This window comes from Rattus norvegicus, chromosome 1 (assembly GCF_036323735.1).
Source record: "Rattus norvegicus strain BN/NHsdMcwi chromosome 1, GRCr8, whole genome shotgun sequence".
NCBI lineage: Eukaryota > Metazoa > Chordata > Mammalia > Rodentia > Muridae > Rattus > Rattus norvegicus.
In genome coordinates, this window is record NC_086019.1 from 82,282,136 (window position 1) to 82,300,270 (window position 18,135).

Below are 18,135 nucleotides of genomic sequence, written 5' to 3' on the forward strand. Positions count from 1 at the left end.
TCAGTTTCACAGATGCTCAGCAACCCTTGACATCATCATCATCATCATCGCTTTATGACACTTTTTCCCACCTTTGCACTGATACTTTGTGTATATGGATGTGACAGATGTTATGTCATTATCATGCAGAGGTCAAAGCACAAATTAGTAATGTCACTTCACTACATCCATCATGTGGGTCCTGGGTATCCCACTCAAGTTGAAATGATTACTGGCAAAGATTTTAACCCATTGTGGGATCTTCTGTGCTCCCCTTTCGAGTTTCTAAACTGTGATGACTTTCAGCAACACATATGGACAGAATAGTCAGTGACTATATGTCAACTATAAGCTTAATAGTCATTTGTGTTTTGTTATAAGTATCTTAATTTGAATCTTGATCTAACTTTTCAATACATTTTGATCAATAAATAAACAATGAATCGAATTCAAGCACTTGCTCCTGTTTATACCCCTGAGAACTATCACCTTCTGTGGAGCATCGAAAACTGCCTGTCTTGATGTGCACAGCGGCCTTGCCTTAGCCAGGCAGGGGTATTCTTTTCTGGTTTCAACAAGATGATGTAGCATTTGGGGATGAAGATGCCACACAAAAGTCCATCAGTGGAGGCCAGGATGGAAAAGATCTCTACCGCCACAGTGGACTTTCCCCGGGCACTGTGGTACAGGGGCAGGAAGGCTGTCCAGACACTGCAGAAGAGCAGCATGCTGAAAGTGAGGAACTTGGTCTCATTGAAGACATCTGGTAGGTCCCTGGCCAGAAAAGCCACAGAGAAGGTACCCACTGCCAGGAAACCTAAGAAGCCCAGAACACAGAAGAAGGTGGCACCAGAACCCTCCTGGCACTGGATCACAATGTGCCGGGGCTCTGAGATCATATCCCTCTCTGGGAATGGTGGGGAGGTAGCCAACCACACTCCACAAAGAACAGTCTGTATTAAGGAAGCAATGAGGATGACTGAGGTTGAAGCACCAGGGCTCAGGCATACCTGAATCCTGCTTCCTGGCTTGGTGACTCTGAAGGCCAGGACTACTGTGACAGTCTTGGCCAGAACAGAGGAGACAGCCACTGTGAACACCACAGCAAACGTGGTCTGGCGGAGGAGACAGGTGGTGACAGTGGGTCTCCCAAGGAAAAGCAAGGAACAGAGGGAACAGAGGGAAAGAGAGATCAGGAGGAAGTAGCTGAGAGTTCTGTTGTTGGCCCTGACCACAGGTATGTCTCGATGCTTCAGGAAAACTCCAAGTACCAGGAGAGCCAGACCAGCCAGCAAGATTGCCATCAAAGCCAATATGAATCCCAATGGTTCCTCAAAGGCCAGGAAGATCTCTGTCCTGGGGAGGCAATGGTCTCTGGTATTGCTTGAGTACTGCTCCTTGGGACACAGAAGACATCTCTTCATGTCTATGAGCAACACAAAGACACTATGTCTGTAACAGTATAGGAACTTCATTGGCTCTGAAGGAAGGTATCCCATGTGGTAATTTCGCTTGAGGCATTTCCAGCAATTAGTATATTTATGAATTATTCTTGATGATCAGGGATGTAATTGAGTTAGAGGTACAAAAAAATGAATACTCTATATCTGTTTTATTGGGGGAGGTAGGGGTATTTATGTCTTAAAACGGTGTCTCCTGTAACACCACTTGGCCTAGAATTGGCTGAATAGTAGATTATTGTGAATTCATAAGCTTCCTTCCTCATCCCCTTTCATGTTGTGCTTATAAAATTGCACTACTATACCTAACTTATGTGAGTTTGTGTGTGTGTCCATGTTTGTGTGTGTATATGTATGTGTATTGGAATCACATGCATGTGGGATCAAAGATTATCATCAGATATTGTTTCTAAGTCACTTCTCACACCATATTTTACTAATAAAATTTATTCATATATAATACATATATTATACATTTTAATATTTTGCTGTGTTTATGTATGTAGGTAGGCTTAGAAATGCCATGGTGTGCACTTGGAGATCAGGACAAATTTTAGAAATTTAATCCTCTCCTTCCACCCTGTGGATCTCAGGAGCTGATCTCAGGTTATCAAAGCTAACAGTGAGTACTCAAAACGATTTCACAAGTCTCAACAACTTATCTTTTAGAATTATTTACTGTATTTTACTATTTGGGAGTTTTGTCTGTACATATAAAAGGCCATCATGTGAATGCCTGGTAGGGGTAGAAGTCAGAAGGTGGCATCAAATCCCCTGAAACTGGATTTACACATGGTTGTGAGGCACCATGCAGATATTCCTAACTGCTGATCCATTTCTCTTCAAATCCTTACCACCCTAGTAGTTGAGAAAAGATCTCTCACTGAACCTAGAGATCACTGAGTTGACCACATTGAGTACCAACTATACATTTCAATAATGTGAGCTTAGTGGTTCATTTTTTTCTCCACTACTAAAAGGTCACGTTAACAAATATTTTAGACTGAGTTATGCACCCAATATTCATTTGTGAAACTCCTACCCATCAGTATCCTGAAATTTCTCATTAAGTTAACTGGAGATGTTGTAATAAAGGCTACGTGATGTCATGAGAGGAGATCCTAGTTCCAACAGGACTGCAATATTAATAAGAAGAGGGAATTGGGGCAGGGAACGATGGCAAGTAATTCAATCTCAGCACCTGAGAGGCAGAGAAAGGTAAATATCTTTCAGTTCATAGACTGTTCAAAAAGGTGAGTTCAATGCCAGCCAAGGCTCTATATTAAAACCTTGTCAAAAAGCCAAAGAACAAATTGAAAGGAGGGCAGTCAGACAGGCAGACATGTACACATGCATGTAGGTACATCCTCCGACTCAATCCTCAGCAAAAATCAACCCTAATGGCAACTTCATCTTACGTTTCCAGCTTTCAGAATATAAAGTAGTAAGTTCTGCAGAAAACAGTCCAGAATGTGGTACCCTGTTCCAATTCAACCACTAAAATGAACCCTACTAATACAAAGAAAGAAGTCACAATACAACTTCCACTATGAGATTTAAGAAACAAGTAAGATTGATTAGTGTCAGTGGAAATCAGGGTGTCTTTATGAGACCAGTAGAAGCTTGTGAAAGTACCTAATGCTATGCTTCTTTCTAGTTTGTTCATCTGTTTGTTTTGTTGGTTGGTTTAGGTTTATCTAGACAGGGTTACCCTCTATAACCTTTGTTGTCCTAGAACTCACTCTGTAGACCAGGTTGGCTTTAAACTCATTGAAATGAGCCTGCCTCTGCTTCCCAATGCTGGAATTAAAGGCCTGCACCAAGAACACTCAGTTATGTCATGTTTCTTCATCAGGGTCCAGAGGGTGTACACTGTTTGGTAAATGTAATTCTGAAAGCTTTTCTTGGCCCATTTTCTGCCAAGTAACAACAGGGCATTTCTATGCCTGCTTTAGCCCATTTTAGTTCCCACATATGTAACACAAAGACCTAATAAACTTATTAACAGAATTTAGGGATTATGCTAGTCAGATACTGATCTCTTCTTTCTATACCTGCTACTTCCAGTCATTTGGCATTATCTGCCATTCTGAGTCTTGCACTGGATCACTCTATTCCACGAGATCAGCTTTGAGAGTTCAAAATTCCACAACACATCCATATTCCACATCACTTCTGGCATGCTGCCTATAGATCAGAATTTCAGCTCTCAGATACTGGTGTACCAACATGCCTGACTGCATTCTGACACATATCCTACCATTATAATCATGGATTCAACCTGTGAAACTCTAAGTAAGCCCACAATTCAATGTTCCCTTTAAAAGCTGCCTTGGTAATGGTGTCTCTTCACAACAGTAGAACAATTGCTGAGGAATTGGAGAAATACAGGAGGTTCTCAGTGCCATGTAGCTCACTCAGATTACAGGTCCATAAGCTCTTACCTCTTTGGTCTGCAAACTGTCCTTCAGGGCATGGACTGCAATCAAAACAGCAGTGGGGGGCTCCCAGTCTGGGCACTTGGCTAAACCCTGGAAGGCAGCTCTCACTGCAGATGGAGGGGGGCACCTAGTAACAAGGAGTATAGTGTTACCAATGACTCTCCAGGGATACAGATGCTTGAAATCACACTGAGAAGCTGAACAAAACTGTTTCCTCTCAGCTCCCTAGAGGAGAGGCCTTTCAGAAAACATTGATGTCCCTAGTGATGCTAGACTGTAGAGATAACCTTGTACATAATAGAGGATGGGCTACACATAGTTTCCTTAGCTAATAGTTTCAAAAATATAGGAAACTAGGAGAAGGTTTGGCTTCCAATCTCTCTGTAGCTCTTTTGTTAACAATTGAAGGTAAAGGGCTATATTAGTGGCTCAGCTGTATGGAGTACAGGGTGCTCCTGCAGAGAAGCAGTGTTCAGCTCCCAGCACCCACAGAGCACCTCACTGGAACACTAGTACCAGAGGATACAATTCACACTTCTGACTTCCTCAGGAATCAGGTGAATGCAGCAAGGGTAGCAAAATAAAATCAGGGCCAGAAGATGAAGGCTTCTTGCAATTTAACTTTTTAACTCTTTGCTATTCTATGACAAAAGCAGTCTTTTTCTGGCAATTAACTCCTGCTGAGAGTAGCACTGGGAAAGAAAAGGCTTAATTACTTCATTTCTTTCTCTTTGACCCAGGTTTCTCACTTGCCAGGCAAGAGGCTTGGAATTCCTTAACTATTTGTGAGCCAAAAAGGAAAGGGAAGGGAAGGGAAGGGAAGGGAAGGGAAGGGAAGGGAAGGGAAGGGAAGGGAAGGGAAGGGAAGGGAAGGGAAGGATAAAAAAGAAGAAAAGAAAATTTTCAGGCACATACAGAGACACAAATATAAGATGAAAATAAAGAAGGCTACACTGTCACTTTTTTATACTTGTTAGTTATTATACTTTCCCAGAATAATTGATCACATGGTTTTCTAAGTTGCATTCTGTAAGTTCAGAGTAAGTTTAAGTCAATGGTTCATGTCATAGATCTATAAGACTTAAGGAGTTGCAGCAGAATTGCTTTATGTCTTTCCATTCAGACATTAATAATCTGTTACTAGATCCATAAATTGATTATAAGCTTGAAGCAATAATTTTATGTCATAAGTAAGCAGCACTTCTTTGTCAAGAGCCAAATCATCTGCCTTGTATCTAATTATTTTGAAACATTGTATAGATAGACTAGACGAGCATTTATTTTCTGTCCTTGCACCTATAATAAATTGCCCATGCCAAATTCATGACCTTTACTTACCAGTTAGTGGCCTTTTTCCTAACCTAGAAGGAATGTTTTTCTTGACTATACATTTGTTCCAAGCCTGCTTTCTTTTCCTAGTACAATATCCTGTGACATATGAAACTATTTGCAGCTTTTACTCTACAGGGGCATTGAGATCACTTGTATCAATTTAGAAATGCAATAAAATCATTATCAGGAAAATCATCATTTCATCTATACAGCATCCCTACTAGAAAGTACAAATTCATGTTGACTCTGCAGGAAATCTGCCAAATAGGGTGAGTTCATACACAGGAATCAATAGGCTATATAATAGTGGTAGGAAAGGAATATGAACACCAAGATGCAAACCCATGATGAACTCTCTGAAAACCCCACATCTCAGAGTGCACCCATCATTGCTATGCAAAATGATGGACCATCTCCATAAAATTACATGCTTGACAAAGCCTTTCCTAGATAGCTTAAGGCAGGCATAGGACAGGAAGCTGAGTCATTTTGATGCATCAAACTACACACATAGACAGGTCTATATCAAAGTAGCTGATACTTTTGTTAATAAACATCAGCATTTGAACCTCAAATGTTTCCCAAAGTCTTGGGTATTGCACCAGTGGTTACAAAATGATGGATTTTTAAAGAATCATGAGATATGGATACAACTGACCTAATCAATTCCTCAACGGACTCATAATTTGATTAACCATTGTAGATGGAGGAAGAAGGATATGAGAATTAATTGAGGAATGTGTCATGGGGGCTGGTCACTGGCAAGATGTAATGTGTTTACCTACCTAATCTATCTATATCACAACCTCCTTCGATATACCTTCAATGGTTCGCATGAATTGGAAAACCACATGTCTGCTCTCAACACATACTGCCTCAACTACACACATACACCCAAAATAATGTATCCATCTGGCCTTGAACTTCACACACCAGGAGTCAATTAAAAACCTTTTCTCTCTTCACACTGTTTCTCAGGTACGTGTCATGGTTGGGAAATCTATCACAGCAAGTAAACTGAGAGTATCTGCTCAGTCTACTTCCTTGGTCGCCCATGGTAAGGTGTTGGTTTAGTGGGTCACTTTCTTCCTCTTCACAGAGCAGGTCCTGAAAACAGTGATAATACTCTCAAAGCACCACCAGGTACAGATTCTGTTTCTATTTTGTGAGTCTAGTATGTGCTTTCCTCCCATTTTACACAAAGCTTATAATGTGTGTGTGTGTGTGTGTGTGTGTGTGCGCGCGCGCGCACGCGCATGTGCTTTTACATTCATGTGGGATATGTGAAAGTATGTGTGAGTGCATGTGGAGTCCCAAGGTTAATACTGAAAAACATCCTCTATTGCTTTTCTACTATGCATATTGACATTCAAAATAAAACCCATAGAAAATTGGCACAGCTAGGCACACTAGGTAACTTGCTTTGACCATCTCATTCACTTTACCTTCCAAGAATGAAATTATAGGTGGGCCACACTGCCCAGTTACCGTGTACAAGTGTTCTGGAGATCTTGACTTTTAACTTCATTACACAGCAAACACTTTAAGCACTGAGCCATCCTTACAACCCCAGGTCTGATGCATTCACTTTTACTGCTCAAAAAGTCTCACTCAGAAGAAGGTCTCTTGTAAGGTAAAAAGCATGGTAAGTTATAACTGAATGGCCTAATCCAGAGCCACATCCACTTCATGCATAAGTAAACATTCATAACCCTAGACTTAGAAATTCCCTGAGACTTTAAAACACTAGGACAACAGTTATTTCTGCATTCAGGGAACTCACTTGGAGATCCTTCTTCAATTGGATCATCATTTTGTTCCCTGAAGAGGCTTGAGGGTCTATCATGCCTACATGGACCAAGTGAAATACACCATTGGGGTTCTTCTGCCCTTGAAAAATATCAAATTTTGTCACCAAATCTCCATTGGCATCAAACATAATCTCACTTCGATCAGGAGTCTTGAAGTGTACCTTTCGGAGCGCATGGAGCAGCTGAGAAAGAAAAGAAAATATTGTTGACTATCCAGTGTCTTGTACAAATGGAGTCTGAAGTGACACAGCCAGGTCAACCAAAATGTGGCCACAGTAGCCATAAGGGGGCTAAAGGTCCTGTGATATTTCCAAGGACTCAAGAAAATATTCTAATTTTGCTAAATTAGTAATTCATAATACTTGATCCAAGTCATTTTTAAGAGACTATATATGTCACACAGTAGGGATTTCAGGGAACAACTAACAGGAATGCTCTGTTCTGCTGCCATGTGAGACACAGGAATTGAACTTATGCTTGGAGACTTTACCCACTGAGGCATCTCCTCAGCCTTAAAATGAAATCCAAAACATCACAATGTGATGCTGGCTCCAGGGTCTCATCTGGCTGTGAATTACTAATTCAAACTTCCCATCATTCTCTTTAGACTCCAAACCATAGCAAGCCTTCCACAGACTGGCCCCAGCTCACCTAAGCCTTCAATCACTCTGAATCATCTGTCCCACTTCTTAAGCTCCACACATGTGGCTCATCTTCTTTATCTCCATTCTAGGGTGTTGGCACATGCTGTCCCTACCTACTGCAATCCTATCACTTCTTCCCATAGTGAGATTTCTTATCCTTGGTTTGGACCTCAGGTGTTTCCTGACAGACAGGACTTCTCAGGCCTTACTTGGCCCTTCACTTGCTCATCACTTCTTCATTTACTTTACATCTTCATTCTAGATTACACACACACAGTTATCACCACACCCATATATGGTTATTTTGTGACAGTATCTTGCTGTGCAGTCTAGGTTGGCATGGAACTTGATTCTTTTGCCTCAATCTCCTGTGTACTTAGATGACAGGCATGAGTCACTGAGCCAGGCTTTCTGCAATTTTCAATGGGTCCATCTCAGCCAAAAGACAACTATATCTGTTCAAAACTTTGTGATCTTACAGCAAGCACACACAGACTCAGATAATCTCACTGAATATTATAAAAAACAAAGTCCATCCTTGGCCAACACACTCACTTTACCTCATCAGTAAGTAATGTGTTTTTCAAGGGTCAACTTGCAGATCTGGGCATAGTCTACCCTGGCAGACTACAAGATGTAGTTAAGAGGTGGGGGGCAGACAGACAGATAGACAGACAGACACTAGGGGAATGAAAAATGTATTACATAAATATATGAAATTATAAAATAATAGTATACATAGACAATGAGGTAAGGACATGAGAGTTGGCTCAGTTGTTAAATTTCTGGTCACACAACCTTGAGAACAGAACTTCAAATACGCAGAATGTTCTGAAATGTCAAGTGTATGTGGCAACTCCGCTGTAATTACAGCTTCAAACGGTACAAACGGGAGATGCCCAAAGCAAGCTGTCAACCATGGCAAGCCATATCAACAAGTTCTGGGTGTGAGTGAGAGACCATTCCCCAAAGAATAAACTAGAACTGTGATTTAAGAGTAATTTCTCGACTTCCGGTTTTTAGCTGGAGCCCAACCTTGCAGATCCCTGCCCACAGCTCACTGCTCCCAAACCCCTTGGGGGAGAGAGCTCACCGCCCAGACAGGTGGGTACTCCTGAGACTGCAGAATGGGAGAGACCACCAATACTGCCCACCCCTGCCCACATCCCTGGCCCAAGAGGAAACTGTATAGGACCTCTGGAAATGGGAAGATATGGGGAACTCAAGCGGCAGGTCCCCAGCAGTCCAGACACCGCCCGGACCTGAAGGGATCGATCAACAATTCTCGGCACCCAAACCCCATGGGAGGAAGAGCTAAACCTTCAGAGGGGCAGAAATGCCTGGGAGGCCAGAAGAGACTACACTCTGCCCACATTTCTGACTCCAGAGTAAAACACCTACCACCATCTGGGACCCTGGTGAATGGGGGCTCCCGGAAAAGGCAGCACAGGCCCTCCTGGTTGCCACCCTCATGGAGAGCTCAAAAGAAGCCCCCCACGAGCAATTTTAGCCACGAGATCACATGTAAGACCACCTTTTCTGCTCCAAGCAACATGCCTGGTCTACTCAGGACACAGGCCCACAGGAACAGCTGAAGAAGTGTAGACAGGAAAGACTACACACCCAAAAACAGAACACTCTGTTCCCATAACTGGATTTAAGAAAACAGATTTACAGCACTCCTGACACACCGCCTATAGGAAGGTCTAGCTACTGTCAGAAATAGCAGAACAAGGTAACACCAGAGACAACCTGATGGTAAGAGGCAAGCACAGGAACCCAAGCAACAGAAACCAAGACTACATGGAATCATCGGAGCCCAATTCTCCCACCAAAGCAAACACTGAATATCCAAACACACCAGAAAAGCAAGATCTAGATTTAAAATCACATTTGATGATGATGATGGAGGACTTCAAGAAAGACATAAAGAACTCCCTTAGACAAACGCATTTCTCTAGAGAGGAATCACAAAAATCCCTGAAAGAATTCCAGGAAAACACAATCAACCAGGTGAAGGAATTAAAAATGGAAATAGAAAAAATAAAGAAAGCACAAAGGGAGACAACCCTGAATATACAAAACCAAAGGAAGAGACAAGGAGCCATAGATACAAGCATCACCAACAGAATACAAGAGATAGAAGAGAGAATCTCAGGAGCAGAAGATTCCATAGAAATCATTGACACAACTGTCAAAGATAATGGAAAACGGAAAAAGCTACTGGTCCAAAACATACAGGAAATCCAGGGACCAATGAGAAGATCAAACCTAAGGATAATAGGTATAGCAGAGAGTGAAGACTCCCAGCTCAAAGGACCAGTATATATCTTCAACAAAATCATAGAAGAAAACTTCCCTAACCTAAAGAAAGAGATGGGGTTGGGGATTTAGCTCAGTGGTAGAGTGCTTGCCTAGTAAGTGCAAGGCCCTGGGTTCGGTCCCCAGCTCCGAAAAAAAAAAGAAGAAAAAAGTAATAAAGAAAGAGATGCAAATAAACATACAAGAAGCCTACAGAACTCCAAATAGATTGGACCAGAAAGGAAGCTCCTCCTGTCACAAAGAATCAAAAAACCAACTGTAAAAAACAAAGAAAGAAAATTAAAAGCCGTAAGGGGAAAAGGTCAAGTAACATACAAAGGCAGACATATCAGAATCACTGGACTTATCACCAGAGACTATGAAAGCCAGAAGATCCTGGACAAATGTCATACACACCCTAAGAGAACACAAATGCCAGCCCAGGTTACTGTATCCAGCAAAACTTTAAATTAACATAGATGGAGAAAGCAATATATTCCATGACAAAACCAAATTAACACAAAATCTTTCTACAAATCCAGCCCTACAAAGGATAATAAATGGCAAAGCCCAATGTAAGGAGGCAAGCTACACCCTAGAAAAAGCAAGAAACTAATCATTTTGCCAACAAAACAAAGAGAAGAAAAGCACACAAACATAATTTCACATCCAAATACGAATATGACAGGAAGCAACAATCGCTATTCCTTAATATCTCTCAATAGCAATGGTCTCAACTACCCTATAGAAAGACATAGATTAACAAACTGGATATGCAATGAGGACCCTGCATTCTGCTGCCTACAGGAAACACGCCTCAGAGACAAAGACAGACACTACCTCAGAGTGAAAGGCTGGAAAACAACTTTCCAAGCAAATGGTTGGAAGAAGCAAGCTGGAGTAGCCATTCTAATATCTAATAAAATCGATTTTCAACTAAAAGTCATCAAAAAAGATAAGGAAGGACACTTCATATTCATCAAAGGAAAAATTCACCAAAATGAACTCTCAATCCTAAATGTCTATGCTCCAAACACAAGGGCACCTACATACGTAAAAGTAACCTTACTAAAGCTCAAAAGACACATTGCACCTCACACAATACAGTAGGAGATTTCAACACCCCACTCGCATCAATGGACAGATCATGGAAACAGAAATTGAACAGAGACATAGACAGGCTAAGAGAAGTCATGAACCAAAAGGACATAACAGATATTTATAGAACATTCGATCCTTTAAAAAAAAAAGGATATACCTGCTTCTCACCACCTCATGGTACTTTATCCAAAAATCACCATTTAATTGGTCATAAAACAGGCCTCAATAGATACAGGAAGATAGAAATCATCCCATGCATCATATCAGACCAAGACGGGCTAAAGCTCGTCTTAAACAACAATAAGGGAAGAACGCCCACATATACATGGAAGTTGAACAATGATCTACTCAATGATAACCGGGTCAAAGAAGAAATAAAGAAAGAAATTAAAAACTTCTTAGAATTTAATGAATATGAAGGTACAACATACCCAAATGTATGGGATACAATGAAAGCCGTGCTAAGAGGAATACTCATAGCTCTGAGTCCCTGCAGAAAGAAACAGGAGAGAGTATATATCAGCAGCTTGACAGCACACCTAAAAGCTCTAAAACAAAAAGATGCAAATACACCCAGGAGGAGTAGAGGCAGGAAATAATCAAACTCGGAGCTGAAATCAACAAAGTAGAAAAAAAAAAAGGACCATACAAAGAATCAACAGAACCAAAAGTTGGTTCTTTGAGAAAGTCAACAAGATAGATAAACCCTTAGCCAGACTAACAAGAGGACACAGAGAGTATGTACAAATGAACAAAATCAGAAATGAAAAGAGAGACATAACTACAGAATCAGAGGAAATTCAAAAAATCAGCAGATCATACTACAAAAGCCTATATTCAACAAAACTTGAAAATCTGCAGGAAACGGACAATTTCCTAGACACATACCAGGTACCGAAGTTAAATCAGGAACAGATAAACCATTTAACAACCCCATACCTCCTAAAAAAGTATCCCAACCAAAAAGAGCCCAGATCCAGATGGGTTCAGTGCAGAATTCTATCAGACCTTCAAAGAAGACCTCATACCAATAATATCCAAACTATTCGACAAAATTGAAACAGATGGAGTGCTACCTAATTCCTTCTATGAAGCCACAATTACTCTTATTCCTAAACCACACAAAGACCCAACAAAGAAAGAGAACTTCAGACTAATTTCCCTTTATCGATGCAAAAATACTCAATAAAATTCTGGCAAACCACTCATTGATAAATGGCTATTAGCCCAAATGCTTGAATTACACTAGATGTACAGAACACATGAAAGTCAAGAAGGATAACCAAAATGCGAATGCCTCACTCCTTCTTTAAAAGTGGAACAAGAATACCCTTGGGAAGGAATAGGGAGGCAAAGTTTAGACCAGAGGTAGAAGGAACACCCATTGACAGCCTGCCCCACATGTGGCCCATACATATACAGCCACCCAATTAGATAAGATGGATGAAGCAAAGACATGCAGGCCAACAGGAACTGGATGTTGATCTCTCCTGAGAGACACAGCCAGAACACAGCAAATATGTAGGCGAATGCCAGAAACAAACCACTGAACTGAGAACGGGACCCCAGTTGAAGGAATCTTAGAAAGGACTGAAAGAGCTTGAAGGGGCTTAAGACCCCATATGAAAAATGCCAACAAAACAGAGCTTCCAGGACTAAGCCACTACCCAAAGACAATACATTGACTGACCCTGGGATCCTACCTCATAGGTACCAATGAATAGCCTAGTAAGAGCACCAGTGGAAGGGGAAGCCCTTGTTCCTTCCAAGATTGAATCCCCAGTGAATGGGATTGTTGGGGGGAGGGTGGTAATGTAGGGAGGAGCAGGAGGGGAACACCCATATCGAAGGGGAGGGGTTAGGAAGATGTCGGTCCAGAAACTGGAAAGGGGAATAACAATCGAAATGTAAATAAGAAATACTCAAGTTAATAAAGATGGAGAAAAAAAGAAAAATATTCTAGCAAACTGAATCAAAGAGCACATCAAAACAATCATCCACCACAATCAAGTAGGCTTCATCCCAGTCATGGTTTAATATACGGAAAACAATCAACACAATCCATTATATACAAACTGAAAGATAAAAACCACATGATCATTTCATTAGGTGCTGAGAAAGCATTTGACAAAATTCAACACACCTTCATGATAGAAGTCCTGGAAAGAATAGGAATTCAAGGCCCATAGCTAAACATAGTAAAAGCCATATACAGCAAACCAGTAGCTAACATTAAACAAAATGCAGAGAAACTTAAAGCAATCCCACTAAAATCAGGGAATAGAAAAGGGTGCCCACCCTCTCCCTACTTATTCAATATAGTTCTTGAAGTTCTAGCCAGAGCAATCAAACAACAAAAGGAGATGAAAAGGATACAGATTGGAAAAGAAGAAGTCAAAATATCACTATTTGCAGATGATGTGATAGTATATTTAAGTGATCCCAAAAGTTCCACCAGAGAACAACTAAACCTGATAAACACCTTCAGCAAAGTGGTTGGGTATAAAATTAACTCAAATAAATCAGTAGCCTTCCTCTACGCAAAATAAAAACAAGCCGAGAAAGAAATTAGGGAAACAACACCTTTCACAGTAGTCCCAAATAACAAAAAATATGTCGGTGTGACTTTAACCAAGCAAGTGAAAGATCTGTACGATAAGAACTTCAAGCCTCTGAAGACAGAAATTGAAGACCTCAGAAGATGGAAAGATCTCCCATGCTCATGGATTGGCAGGATTAATATAGTAAAAATGGCCATTTTACCAAAAGCGATCTACAGATTCAATGCAATCCCCATCAAAATACTAATCTAATTCTTCAGAGAGTTAGACAGAACAATTTTCAAATTCATCTGGAATAACAAAAAACCCAGGATAGCTAAAACTATCCTCAACAATAAAAGGACTTCAGGGGGAATCACTATCCCTGAACTCAAGCAGTATTACAGAGCAATAGTGATAAAAAAACTGCATGGTATTGGTACAGAAACAGACAGATAGACCAGTGGAATAGAATTGAAGACCCAAAAATGAACCCACACACCTATGGTTACTTGATTTTTGACAAAGGAGCCAAAACCATCCAATGGAAAAAAGATAGCATTTTCAGCAAATGGTGCTGGTTCAACTGGAGGTCAGCATGTAGAAGAATGCAAATCGATCCATGCTTATCACCCTGTACAAAGCTTAAGTCCGAGTGGATCAAGGACCTCCACATCAAACCAGATACACTCAAACTAATAGAAGAAAAAGTGGGGAAGCATCTCGAACACATGGGCACTGGAGAATATTTCCTGAACAAAACAACAATGGCTTATGCTCTAAGATCAAGAATCGACAAATGGGATCTCATAAAACTGCAAAGCTTCTATAAGGCAAAGGACACTCTGGTTAGGACAAAACGGCAACAAACAGGTTGGGAAAAGATCTTTACCAATCCTACAACAGATAGAGGGCTTATATCCAAAATATACAAAGAACTCAAGAAGTTAGACCGCAGGGAGACAAATAACCCTATTTAAAAATGGGGTTCACCTGGGTTCGGTCCCCAGCTCCGAAAAAAAGAACCAAAAAAATGGGGTTCAAACAATGCCAACCAACCAGAGCTTGCAGGGACTGAGCCACTACCCAAAGACTATACATGGGGACTGACCCTGGGCTCCAACCTCATAGGTAGCAATGAATAGCCTAATAAGAACACCAGTGGAAGGGGAAGCCCTTGGTCCTGCCAAGACTGAACCCACAGTGAATGTGATTGTTGGGGGGAGGGTGGTAATGGGGAAATGATTGGGAGGGGAAGTCCATATAGAAGAAGAGGGGGAGGGTTAGGGGGATGTTGGCCCGGAAATCAGGAAGGGGAATAATAATCGAAATGTAAATAAGAAATTCTCAAGTTAATAAAGATTAAAAAAATGAGGTTCAGAGCTAAATAAAGAATTCACAGATGAGGAATGCTGAATAGCTGGAAAACACCTTAAGAAATGTTCAATATCTTTAGTCATAAGGGAAATGCAAATCAAAACAACCCTGAGATTTCACCTCACACCAGTGAGAATGGCCAAAATCAAAAACTCAGGTGACAGCAAATGCTGGCGAGGATGTGGAGAGAGAGGAACACTCCTCCATTGTTGGTGGGATTGCAGACTGGTACAACCTTCTGGAAATCAGTCTGGAGGTTCCTCAGAAAATTGGACATTGAACTACCTGAGGACCCAGCTATACCTCTTCTGGGCATATACCCAAAAGATGCCCCAACGTATAACAAAGACACGTGCTCCACTATGTTCATAGCAGCCTTATTTATAATAGCCAGAAGCTGGAAAGAAACCACATGCCCTTCAACAGAGGAATGGATACAGAAAATGTGGTACATCTACATAATGGAATATTAATCAACTACCAAAAATAATGACTTTATGAAATTTATGAAATTCATAGGCAAATGGATGGAACTGGTAAATATCCTGAGTGAGGTAAACCAATCACTGAAAAATACACATGGTATGCACTCATGATTAAATATTAGCCCAAATGCTCGAATTACCCTAGATGCACAGAACACATGAAACTCAAGAAGGATGACCAAAATGCGAATGTTTCACTCCTTCTTTAAAAGGGGAACAAGAATACCCTTGGCAGGGAATAGAGAGGCAAAGATTAAAACAGACACAGAAGGAACACCCATTCAGAGCCTGCCCCACATGTGGCCCATACATATACAACCACCAAACTAGATAAGATGGATGAAGGAAAGAAGTGCAGGCCAACAGGAACCGGATGTAGATCTCTCCTGAGAGACACACCCAGAATACAGCAAATACATAGGCGAATGCCAGCAGCAAACCACTGAACTGAGAACGGGACCCCCATTGAAAGAATCTTAGAAAGGACTGAAAGAGCTTTAAGGGGTTTGAGACCCCATATGAACAACAATGCCAACCAACCAGAGCTTCCAGGGACTAAGCCACTACCCAAAGACTATACATGGACTGACCCTGGACTCTGACCTCATAGATAGCAATGAATATCCTAGTAAGACCACCAGTGGAAGGGGAAGCCCTGGGTCCTGCTAAGACTGAACCCCCAGTGAACTAGATTGTTGGGGGGAGGGTGGCAATGGGGGGAGGATTGGGAGGGGAACACCCATAAAGAGTGGGAGGGGGAGGGATTAGGGGGATGTTTGCCCGGAAACCAGGAAAGTGAATAACACTCAAAATGTAAATACGAAATACTCAAGTTAATAAAAAAAAAGAGTAATTTCTCATACCCTCAGACAGTCTCACAAATATGTACATAGTTTTGTGCACTGTGCGCACCTCTATCATGTGCCTGCATAACTACACACATATGCCGGCCACAGATGCATGTACGTGCACACAAACACACACACACACACACACACACACACACACACATATATATATATATATATCAAATGCTATATTATAGATACACATACACACACATACACACACACACACATATATATATGTCAAATGCTATATTATAGATATATCATATAAAATAGCATTTGATATATATTTGATATTTGGACTTTCAACATGCCTATACTAATATCTGCTAAAAATCTAAGCTCAAATTTGGGACACTAAAATGTTTACTACTATATGAAAATTAAATTTTACTAGGCATCTTGTACTTGTACAGGAGTAACCCCACAGGGACTGGATTCATCTGAGATCAGACACAAAGAAAGGATTTCTTCTCCAATGCAGCTTCTATGGTGGCTTATCAGTGTGAATAAAGGACGACATCCTTGCTGAATCATATAGTAAGCTGCACTTCTACAGCTTTGTAAAAAGCATTATGCCTGTTTCCCAACCATCCCTGAACCATCCACTCCACACACATATCTCTCTCACCTGCCAGTGATGGAAGTCCTGGGAGTTTGTACCTTTCCCATCCTGGTGCGCACTGGCTACCATATCATGCAAGGCATGGGCAATGCTGTAGACAGCTGTGTAAGCAGCATCAATTTTACTCACTTCTGGGAAAGGATGAGGCTTGTTCTTCAGACTCTCATTGCCTGAGCAGATCTGGACACCCTCTGTCACTGTGCTGTTCTGGTATGGCCATGTACAATCAAAGGTGAACTCCCAGAACTTCTTTATAAACATGTCTTCTGGGGTCTGGCTGGGGCTCAAGTGAGTAAGGAACTCGGGGAAGCCAATTGCCCTGCTGCTGTGATACAGAAGGCCAAATGTGCCTTGCAACACTTGGAAAACGCCTGGAACGGTCAGAGCAAGTGCCATGTGCAGAGTGCCTTTGCTGACCCACACCTGACCTGAGACAGGGACAGCCAGTAAGCCATGCAAGATGAGCTGGAAATTTGAATTGCTTAAGAAAACCAGAACAACCCTAGCTGTACATTTCTGCATCTTCTGGACAGTCTCTCCAATCTTCCCCAAGGTCTGTTGGGAAGGGACATGAAGGTGAAACTCAATGCACACACCAGCTGCACTCAGCTGCTGAGTGGCCAGAGAACTGGCCTGCTCTCCAAAGTCATCATCTTGGGCCAGAATGATCACCCAGGACCACTGAAAGTGAATTATCAGCTGAGTAACTGCATGACAGGATGTGAGATCACTAGGCAGTGTCCGAAGGAAGGACGGAAACTGGATCTTGTCACTCAGACTAGGTAGGGAAGATGAATAGCTGATCTGTCAAGGAAGAGACAGGCAATAAGAGAGTAGATGAGATCAAGGACTCAGGAGCACGATAATGGTCTGAATGGAATGTTGGAAGGATGAGGCTAAAGAGAAGACTCAGTAGTTCCAGCGCTTGTTCAACTTGTAAAGGACTACACGTAGACTCCTAACACCCAAATCTGGTGGCTCACAAATATAACTCTACCCCCAGGAAATCTGACTTGCTTCTGGCTTCTTCTCACACCTGTTGCATAGATTCACACAGACATATACACATACACATAAGTGTATATTGTAATCTAAAGCATAACAATTTTCATGAATGGAAATAGAAATAATGTGTCACACTACCAGCCACAACCCAAGTTTCCTTGAAACCACTGATAAAAGACACACACA

At 41.4% G+C, this 18,135-nt stretch overlaps 1 protein-coding gene across 1 annotated transcript; it reads right to left on the bottom strand.

Annotated features, from left to right (window-relative positions):
• Nucleotides 1–464: 464 nt before the first annotated feature.
• Nucleotides 465–17,751, bottom strand: Vom2r35 (vomeronasal 2 receptor, 35). Its single transcript, NM_001099473.1, has 4 exons — nt 16,951–17,751; nt 6,969–7,205; nt 3,884–4,007; nt 465–1,405 (listed from the first exon to the last, which is right to left on the bottom strand). Exons 1-4 carry the CDS (start codon nt 17,464–17,466, stop codon nt 465–467), a joined length of 1,818 nt encoding a protein of 605 aa, NP_001092943.1. The 5' UTR covers nt 17,467–17,751.
• Between the last annotated feature and the right edge of the window lie 384 nt (nt 17,752–18,135).

Excerpts from the sequence above, each read along its gene's own strand:
- Vom2r35 (NM_001099473.1), bottom strand. The coding sequence starts at position 17,466 with ATGCAGAAATGTACAGCTAGGGTTGTTCTGGTTTTCTTAAGCAATTCA. Across the intron at positions 4,008-6,968 it reads CCCTGAATGCAGAAATAACT|GTGCCCCCCTCCATCTGCAG; the intron begins GTTGTCCTAGTG and ends CCTTGTTACTAG. Across the intron at positions 1,406-3,883 it reads ACAGTTTGCAGACCAAAGAG|ACATGAAGAGATGTCTTCTG; the intron begins GTAAGAGCTTAT and ends TGTTGCTCATAG.